Below are 10,725 nucleotides of genomic sequence, written 5' to 3' on the forward strand. Positions count from 1 at the left end.
TATATATATACTTTGTTCTAAAATATATGCTTTGTTTTTGTTGTTGTACAAATAGTCCCTGTTCAGGCGTATGCATTTTCCATTGGTACAGCGAAGCAGGATAATCGAAGCTGCATGGAACTGTGGATTCTGTTTTGGTAGTATATGTTACATGAAATCATCGACCATGCAAATCTTGAGCTTTGCATCCCACGAACAGGAAATGACATACCAGGAATTAGGAATTGCATTACATAAGAGCTTTTACTTTCATCAAGCAGGAATTGATATACTGTGTTATGGTGCTTGGATAAAGGGTTGCGCAAACTTGCTTTTTGCGTCTTTTGTCTTGAATCCATATCAACAAAAGTAAACCTCTTAGTTAAAACTTTTTTATTGTAGACACATCTTCCTTCATTTTTTGTACAGTTTTTATTTGCTTAATCTTTATTTTTTTCTCTTGTCAAGTAGAAAACTGTTTTGGAAGTTGTTTTTAGCAAAGATGTAGTATAATATAGTGAACTATTTCCTTATTCAGTGTTGACAAATAACAAGAATGTAATGATTTACAATATTACATTGTGTCTTTGCTGGAAAACGCCTTATGTAAACTGTTAAACATTCTTGATTTTTAATTTATAACATTAAATTGACGTTTTTGTATATTAATGTTTTATAATGTATATATATATATATATATATATATATATAAAATATATGTATTTTGGACTGCGATAGGTGGTGTACAGTTACAAGTACTTTTTTAATGTATAAAACTATTGACATTGTGATAGTTAGTGTCTGTCAGATCTTGGTGTGCATTTTTCAAACTATTGGGAGACCAGTCTCTAAACTGTTATTCCTGTTACACTGCCTGACTTGGTTAGTAAATATTATATTTTTAATTTATTATCAAATTATTATGTAACAAAAATTATATTTTGATTTTTTTAGGATATATTTATATTTACATTATGTGCCTACATTTATACTTTGGTCAGAAGAAGTTAAATATACAAGGACAGAACCTGGCTTATGGTTTTGGTTTGCAGTAGAATGTTTAGATTCGGTAAGAATAAATATCTTGTATATATAAAAAAAGCATAGGAACTAAGACTTAAATAATTTATAAAATTAATATAATAAAAATAGGGCTATGAGTTAAGCAAGGTCTTCATATTAAGTTATTGCAAAAACAAATAGTTTACCATAATAAATGTTTCGCGACCCCTATTGGGTCATTATCAATATTAATCTTAATAACAATATAAAAATTACATATTTATTTGAAAAATGATCTTAAACAAGACATTCAACACAACAAAAGAATATAAAAGTTTCATCAATTCTATAAGTATTCCTATCGTTTTAGATGATTGTGAGAATTGCTCAATATCAAAACGTGAAAACGCAGCAATAGTTTTACTCACTGTATAAACATGACATTGTGAATGAATAACAAATGCTTGGTTCAACAGTTCTTGTAACATTTCTTGTATCATCATGACTCTTATAAAGCGCAGTCTCAAAAGCTGGAGTTACAATCAATGATAAATCAATGCAATAAATCAGTGTTTAGTTTAAAATCACAATTACAAACGGCTTTGAATAATAATTTAACAAACATAAAAATAAATGTATATCGTGAAATATAGAAATTTATAAAATATAAAATGTACATATATTCGAAATTATCAAGAACTAGTTATAGAAATGACATATAAATTTGTGAGTCTAATAATATAATGATTATAAGATTACAAATTAAAAAAACAAATTACACATATAAAAATGTATATCGCAAAGTAAAAAGTTGTTATAAAGTTTAAAATTAGAATATTAGAAAAACGATTAAAATTACATATCGGACAGTCAAAATATAAAATAAAAAATCCGTATAACAAATCAAACTAACTAAAACTCCTTATAAATCAAAAAACTGGAAAGGATACAGGTAGTAGGAGTCAAGCGCAGAAGACGTCGCGCAAATAATATATCTATGAAGTGTGAATATATCTTTTATTGTAAGATGGTTCAGTATCTAATATTTTAACTTTCTCCTAATCAAAATTATAATTAAATTTCATGCGATGGTCTGAAATAATCGAAGGAGAACCCGTTTTTTTATTTGTAATTTTATAATCATATTATACACTGAATTATTTGGGCATTTGAAAAATTTAGTTTTGACCGTCATAGGCTTGCATATGCTTATACTTGAGTGTTTGATTTCATGTCGGTCCTAATAAATCTTATTATTGTATATTATTAGATTCACAAATACGTCATTTCTATAACTAGTTCTTCATAATTTCAAATATACATATGTGTTTTATAATTTTATAAATTTCTGTATTTCACGATATACATTTATTTTTATGTTTGTTAAATTATTATTCATAAGGTTATTTGTAATTGTGATTTTAGACACTGATTTATTGGTTTATCATTGATTGTAATTCCAAGCTTTTGAGACTGCGTTTTATAAGAATCATGTTACAAGAATCGTTGACGACCACCAAGCGTTTGTTATTCATCCACATTGTTATGTTTATACACCGAGAAAGGCTATTGCTGCGTTTTCACGTTTTGATATGCTCACGTTGTGAGCAATTCTCACAACCATCTAAAACGATAGGAGTACTTACACAATTCATGAAACTTTAATTTTCTTTTTAAGTTGTGTTGAATGTCTTATTTAAGATTATTTTTCAAATATGTGATTTTTATATTGTTATTAAGATTAACATTGATAATGACCTAATAGGGGTCGAAACGTTTGTTACAATAAACTATTTATTTTTGCAATAACTTAACATGAAGACTTTGCTTGTAGTTCTGTATATATGTGATTTAAATAAATATTACAAACAATGTTAATTTTTGTACATTATATACGTGTATATGTATGTATATAAATGTTATTTGTTAATGAAAATATACAATTAGATATGGATAAGACTGATTGGACATGCGAAAGCTACACATTGGCTCGAAATTTGTCTCTTTCCACCACCGACGCAGGAAGCCATTGAATTAGCTGGCATTCATAAAAGGCATAAAGAATCTTTGAGGAAGAGTAATATCAAAACAGCAAAGAAAATCGAATTGTGGCAAACATTAGTTTGTAAGTTCTATATACTTACTTTTTATTTGAAGTTTACATATATGAATTAAACTGTAATTTAGATAATGTATTATTGTATGAACAGGTGCAATGGCAATTAAAAAGAAAATTAGAAGGATTCGTGAAGCTAAAAGCAGTACAGATATATCAATGAAAGATCTTAAGGAAATGGAACCATTTGAAACGCAAATAGACGAGTTAGTGGAGAATTAGTAAAGTTAAAATAGTTCTGAAAAGGAGCACTTTTATATCAACACAGAATTTATACCAACGACAGAAGATACGAGTTTTTTTTTTTCAAATAAATTTATTTGTACAATGAAAAAAAAAATTTTGTTATCTGAGAGAGAAAGAGAGAGAGAGAGAGAGAGAGAGAGAGAGAGAGAGAGAGAGAGAGAGAGAGAGATGTTCAAAACATCGAATAATACGAATTTTTTTAAGATTGACTTATTATATTAGTGACATATATTATGTTTAACAAATACTCAGCTATATTTGTACATAATTAGCGATGAAATAAATAAAACAATTAAAATACGCTGTGTGTACTGAGGCAATGAAAAAAAGATTAAAAGAATGCAAAAAAATTGTACTACAATTTTTATATAAAAATTAAGTTTATTCTATAATTTAATGTACATCCGCTTACGTAGAAAATTCATTGTTTACACGTTTATAATTTAGTAGGATGTGTCTCGACAACAGTTATCTGGACAATCCAGTAACGTTACAATCGAGTCGGAAGCATTTTCTTGGGGCAAGCATTTAGGAGTATTATTGTTAATCACTCTGTTAATCATTTATACAACTCAAAGCATATAAATATTACACTAATCGTGTTGTAAAATACGATATCGTTTCGTTGAATGGCATTCTTATCCAAATTGAATATACGTTTCTTTGTATGATACAATGCACTTAAATCCTTGGAATAGTAAATTTGCGAAGCTGTATATATACGATATGTGACGCTCTATATATACATATATATACATACATATATATGTATATGTATATGTGTATATATATATATATAACAAATTAATACAAAGTTACGTTATCGTGCAGTTTGCATTTGCGTCGATTGACGACATAGACATCGTCACTAATTCGCAGTAACAAATTAATTTTGGGTCATCGATTACAGTGGCTTTGATACGGGTACCATTCTTGCTTATGGCAGTAAATACGTAATGTATAATACAAGTTTGTGTTATTGTGTTACTATGCATTTTTGAGCAACAAAATTGTTATCGCAGTAATTTCAGGGGTACGCTAGAGACGTACTTAATATACAGTCTCGCTCTTAAAATCGACAAGACTTAGATTTAAGTGGAACATTATTTAGTACTATCATAGTACATTATTTACTACCTTTTTTATATCCTAGGAAGGAGCTCATATATCTTTTAAATTATATACATTGTATTTTATAAATTCGTATGCAGCGTCCTTCAGTTCTGGATGATGTAAAGATATTGTCATGTCGTATTTAAATTGTTGATAATGCTATGAAAATGCATTATTTAAATGAAGACAACGGCAATTTATTAAATAAGTTTAATCTTATAGACACACTTACAAAATATCTTGTTATATTATTTTATATCGTGTGTGTAAGGATTATTCATGTTTACGGATATATATCACCAGAGAGAGATGTAATTTGCATTTAACTGTTACTGCATTTATTTTAATAAAATGTAATCGTCATCCTTATTATACGCATGCTCATGACTCAAGTACTGTCTGTTGAATAAAAAAAGGAAAAAAAAATTCGAGTTAAAATACTTGAATTCATTTCATTGTCATAATAACAAAACGGTTGTATTTAATGTTGCGCGTCAGTTTCATACGATCGCGAAAATAAATCATTAAGTGGTGATACTTGTTGATTATATTCATCTCTGTCCGAATAAAATCATGCAATTTTACGCAGTATATCTATAATCATTTTATTCTGAAAGGCACGAAAAGCGCAGAAACTTTTTCGTATACTTCGAAACTGATGGGTACTTTAAATATCTAATATGAACCTTCGCGGTAAGTAGCGTGTAAATTATTCGTCAAGGTGATAAGATATAATTCGCCAATAATTGGAACGTGTATTTACTAAACGAAGTTAATTGCACACATTCCAATTGTTTGCAAATTATCTTATTGCTTTATAAATATATGAATTAACAAACGCGGAGGATCATAAGATATTTTACTTTTATTTTTGGAGCCACTAACTAAATATAATTAAAATTATTAACTTAATTAATTTAATTTAATTTAGAAATGTTAATTAAATTATACGTATATGTTATTTATCGACAAAATTATTATATTTCGATTCCAAAATGATACATTGTAGGATTAATAAAATTTACAATTCACATTCACCAGGTAAATTATCTATCTATAATTAAAATTTTCTCTTTGTACATATAATCGCGCGCTGGTACGCTCTAAAGAGTCTTTTTTTCGTACTAAATTATATCGAAACGTACAAAGTATCAAATATGGCGATTTACTACCTTATAATTCATGATTACATGTGTCACGCTAATAATAAATTATCGCGTTCATAATATTTATTGTTTCCTTTTCTCTTTTTGGCAAGAATGGCAGCGAGCTGCCGTGTAACGAAACGAATTGGAATTTGATTGGGATATTGGGGTAGGAAGACGACAGAAATTATGATGGGAAACGTTATCAAACAATTCTCGTTATCATATATTATGCAGGGTGTCTCACAACTACCGCATTTCCTCTTAAGATATTCTTGAAGTAATTTTGAAATAAAAATAATAAAAAATTAAATACTTATAAGTCAAAAACCATTTTACTTTTATAGCCTCTATTATTATTTTTGGATTCTTTCGAACATTCTAAGACGAAAATCTTAATACGAAAATATCGAGGCTATAATAGTTTTAGGCTATAAAATAGTTTTAGGCTTAAATAGTTTTTGAATTACATACTATCTTTAATCAATTATAATTCAAAAACTATTGTAGCTTCGATATTTTTGTATTAGGATTTTTGTCTTAAAATTATCTCAAGGACACGTTCTTAAGAGGAAATGTGGTAGTTATGAGACACTTTGTACATTCAATTAAATCTGTTTAATAAATGCCCGCCGATACGGGATGGTACTGGAACAAATGCAATTACAAAAGTTACTCTTATTACAAACATATATATGAGCAATAAAAGTTGAGTCCTCTAACTTCCTCTTTTTTTATCTTTTAGGCCCAACCCGTACTCTGCACTGTATAATCGATGCAGATATTTAGAATTTCATTTTTCATTTACTTTTATTTTCATTAAATATGAGAGAACACGCACTTTCGTTCTTTGTGAAAATATGGCCCCATTGTTACAGGCTCGATGTAGTATTAGGAAATATAACATTCCTCTTATTTTGTTCCTGAGTCTGCAACAGGCTTCGTACAATTTTGTGCCACTTGTATTTTTCGCGTCGTAATTTCCTTTTTTTCTTCTTCCTTATACTTGCGAATGTATTTTTTGTACGAAAGTGACCTAACAATATATATATTTGAAATATTGATTTATTGCTTGGGTCTCGTATATTCAGAATATCTTCTGACATATTCTAACACATACTGACAGAGAGGGTGATGTTGACGGATGTTGTCACGTCTCTACAAACACAACTGGCACGAAATCGCACTGTGTTAAGATCTTTTTGAATTAATATTCTACAGTATATACGTGTTTTGTCCTCCCTACCTACTATATATTCATTTCTTTTATTAAACTTTTTCTTTTATATAACTTTATTATATTTTCCTAATCACGAAACAGGCCGCATCTGAATCCGATGATGATAAGTGAGCTCTTCTTATTATTCGAACTTATTACTTTATATATGCGAGATGAAGATACTATTAGATATTCTAAACAATCTCTTCTTTTAAAACAATTACTTGATTAGCAATATATAGATAACCTATTTTAATATAGTAATATTTCTATCTTAAGTATATAAAACATTATAAAAATAGATTAGGTTAAAGAGAAAATAATCACGTAAATCTAGACAAACCGAAAATATATGACCAATACGAGTTGATAATGGCTGTAAAATTTACATCATAATTTTATATATCTTTGCTTAGATCTTTTTAAGAGCCAGCCATTCTTTATTTCATTTTATAATTGCACGTTTTATGATTATATGTACATTCGTAATATTTTGTTTCCTTTTCTTTTTTTGGCAAGAATGACGGTGAGCCACATGTTGAAATAAATTGGAATTTAATGGCATTGAGATAGGAACGATAAAAATTATGGTGAGAATTGCTATCAAACAATTCTCGTTTTTAACAATCCGTATAATAAATTTCAATTTTCCTTCAATCTAATTCGAGAAATAAGAAGATCTATCTCGTTCATCGGATTATATACAGAGTGTTCAGAAAATAATGATAAATCTTTCGCATAGGGACAGAATGGATTAAACTGAGAAGAAAAGTCCTCTGCCATTTTACAATTTTTGTAATAGTTAACAAGATATTAATTACTAAAAATTGCCGAAAATCTTCAATAATTTTTTATTCAAATATTATCAACTTTACAAAAACTACAAAAGACAAAAATTATTTACTTTTTTCTCATAAAGCTCTAAGAATTTTTTTAGAATTTTTTCATATTGGTATTTTCTTATATTGGTAAAAATGAAAAAATGCAGTACTAAAAAATTGATAAAAAATTCTGAAAAAATTTTTAGAATTTTATGAGAAGAAAATAAACAATTTTTGTCTCTTGCAGTTTTTTTGTAAAATTGATAGTATTTGAGTAAAAAAATATTGAAGACCAATTTTCAGCAATTTTTAGAAATTAATATTTCGTTAATTATTGTAAAAATTGTAAAATGGTAAAGGACTTTTCTTCTCAGTTTAATCCATTTTGCCCCTATGCAAAAGATTTATCATTATTTTCCGAACACGTATACCTACACATTGTAAACTCCTTACATCGTGCTACACGGAATCAAACGCGATCAGCGTGTAAATGGTTGAGACATATTCTTTATCGTGTTACTCCTTTCATTATCACCTTATGTGCGAGGGAAGCTCATTTCCCGTTGTGGCTCGGGAATTCTTAGTAAGATGAAAAAATCAACGCGTGACTACAAATCGCTATCCCTTATAGGCCACAATTAATTAATATATGTAAGCGTATTTCGCTTATTTCGTTATAAATAGTAATATGACAATTTTAAATAATTAATAAATAAGATATTAAAAAAATAGAATTACTGAAATCAATTTAACCTCTAATGTTGAAAATTAAAAATTTATAATAAAATAAATTAACTTACTTTAAATAAAATTGTGAAAGAAGGGCTGTGGGAGTCAGCGCAGTTAATAGTGCGAACTATATATCGTGTTTATCACATAAAGTTGAAATATAAAAAATTAGACGGTTCGACTCATCTTTAAGTCATCTTCAGTATAAAGCTAACAGTATCCCAGTGAGAAATGATAATAAAATCGATGTCGAATCAATGTTAATTCGACGTCAATTTGATGATTTCGAATCGACACCGATTCGATTGTCATTTTTCACTGGGATAAATGTGCAACTAACCGCATTTCCATAGTTTATGTGAATTGTCCAACAGTTGCATGATTCATTAGAATCAGAAACTGAAACAATGTGGACATTCACACAGTATAATAAAATGAAAGTACAGACACCGTAATTTTAACAACACTCATCACGAGCCGCCGCAATCAATAGTATTTCTGTGGTGATGGTCACCATTATTATTGGGAGTGTAATACAATTTCTTTAAAATAATTTACACGAATATAATGTAGTGTGGCAACGGTCCTACCACGTCCGTGTCTAATTTGAGACTGACAATAAATGTTGTCAATTTAATTAAAGTCACGTAGAGATGTTAGATTTTTAAACATATAAATAATAAATATATTATAGGGTATGTAAGTCAAAATTTGAATTTAATGTTAAAAAATTTGTATATTACATAATAAATACTATTGTATTCTATAACCGATTGAAAATATTACATGTTTCGAGCTTTCGATTAGGCTTCTCTTTAGATAAATATATAAATATTTAGTCGATATTGAAGATCGTAAAATACGCAGAGTCAAGATTTTCCATATTTGTCTGTAAGTTAAGACCGTTACATTGTTGTTTAATGTAACATTTCAGATATGAATTGCTATTAAAATTTTTTTTTCACATCAAAAATTTCCATCTCATCCCAACGAAATTCATGATTGTAATGCGTTCTATACTCTGTTATAGCCGAATGTAATAATGTATTTCTTTTAATATGATAAAATGTTTTGAAATATGTACTGGTTTTTAATTTTCTACTCATTTGATCCATGTAAGACGCATCACAATCATTACAATTTATTTGATAAATAACATTTCTTTTTGAGGAGTCAGGAAATAAGTCTTTATGCACCCTAATAATTTTATCTAATTTGTTAAGATTGAAAAAGGACATTTATGTGTATATATTATTTACGATGCCTTTAAATTTGTTGAAAATATTTTTTATGTATGGAACAGTGAACTGTAGTTCAAATAGTTTTCGGATTATTGTTGTCTTTTTTTGTCGTATAGATTAGTTACTAATCAAGCATTTTAATCGTTCAGATGTGTAAAATATAAAATTAATTGGATAGTCATTTTCTCAGATAGTCAATAAAATATTGAATGAATTTCAAATTTTTTTGGTGGAACGTTGTATGCGAAAAATATTTTATCTACAAGGTTTATCACGATTCCTCTTTTTTGACATGAGTGTTGGGAAAGTATTTTTTTTTACGAATTTCAATAATGAATTGAAGTCTGCGATGAATTAAAATGTTTAAGAATTGTGTTCACTGAAGTAATGGAAACGGTCGTGACCAAATCATCAATATAAGTATCTTAAATAAAAGGGCAAATGTAAATTATAATTCTGCCAAATACCTCATTCTCCATAAGTTGACTTAATTATGCAGGATGACCTGTATAACTAAGTCAGCTATGATCAGTGATAAGGGAGATCCCATAAACATATCATACGTTTGCATTATAATATTGATTATCGAAGATAAAATACGTCAAATCTAAAATGAACTAAACAGCCTAAGGAATTTTTTTTTGGTATGTCACAACTCTGAGATAGGAAGTAGCGTCGCTAAAGCCAAGAAGTCAAGGACACGTCTATTTTTTTAAATGAAACCCCATATTTTTTATTACATATTCTTGTAGCTTAGTCTTGAGAGCTTTTCAAAATATGTATTATAATAAAATATTTTTTCGTTAAGTATTTTTCGAGTTATGAGGTTTGAATGTTAAAGTACCGCCGGCATTAACATTATTCAAAGTGTGTCACTTGTGTGCATGCGGATGTGTGTGCGCATACTCGTGCATCCGCATGTGCGTGTCATGTGTGCATATGCTTGCGTACGCGTGCGGTACGTGCGTGCGCATGCGTGTGTCACTTATGTGTGCGTGCGTGCGCATGCGCGTGTATGCGCATGTGTGTGTATGTGTGTGTGTGTGCGCGTGCGCATGCGCGTGTATGCGTGCGTGCGTGCGTGCGTGCGTGCGCGCGCGCGCGCGTGTGTGTG

General features: G+C 29.0%; 1 protein-coding gene and 1 long non-coding RNA gene across 2 annotated transcripts in view; one reads left to right on the forward strand and one right to left on the reverse strand.

Annotated features, from left to right (window-relative positions):
* LOC108753205 overlaps nucleotides 1-3,450 on the forward strand; it is a 4,234-nt gene extending 784 nt beyond the window's left edge. The window contains exons 2-6 of the mRNA XM_018494600.1: nucleotides 56-348; nucleotides 718-861; nucleotides 934-1,048; nucleotides 2,929-3,106; nucleotides 3,192-3,450. Coding sequence (XP_018350102.1) covers nucleotides 56-348; nucleotides 718-861; nucleotides 934-1,048; nucleotides 2,929-3,106; nucleotides 3,192-3,319 — 858 coding nt within the window. The 3' untranslated portion in view covers nucleotides 3,320-3,450. The remainder of the gene's footprint in view (nucleotides 1-55; nucleotides 349-717; nucleotides 862-933; nucleotides 1,049-2,928; nucleotides 3,107-3,191) is intronic.
* LOC108753207 overlaps nucleotides 1-9,521 on the reverse strand; it is a 21,074-nt gene extending 11,553 nt beyond the window's left edge. Inside the window, exon 1 of the long non-coding RNA XR_001939612.1 lies at nucleotides 9,509-9,521. This is a non-coding gene — a long non-coding RNA (uncharacterized LOC108753207). The remainder of the gene's footprint in view (nucleotides 1-9,508) is intronic.
* Nucleotides 9,522-10,725: the final 1,204 nt, after the last annotated feature.

The sequence above is a fragment of the Trachymyrmex septentrionalis genome, unplaced genomic scaffold (genome assembly GCF_001594115.1).
Source record: "Trachymyrmex septentrionalis isolate Tsep2-gDNA-1 unplaced genomic scaffold, Tsep1.0 scaffold66, whole genome shotgun sequence".
Classification (NCBI taxonomy): Eukaryota; Metazoa; Arthropoda; class Insecta; order Hymenoptera; family Formicidae; genus Trachymyrmex; species Trachymyrmex septentrionalis.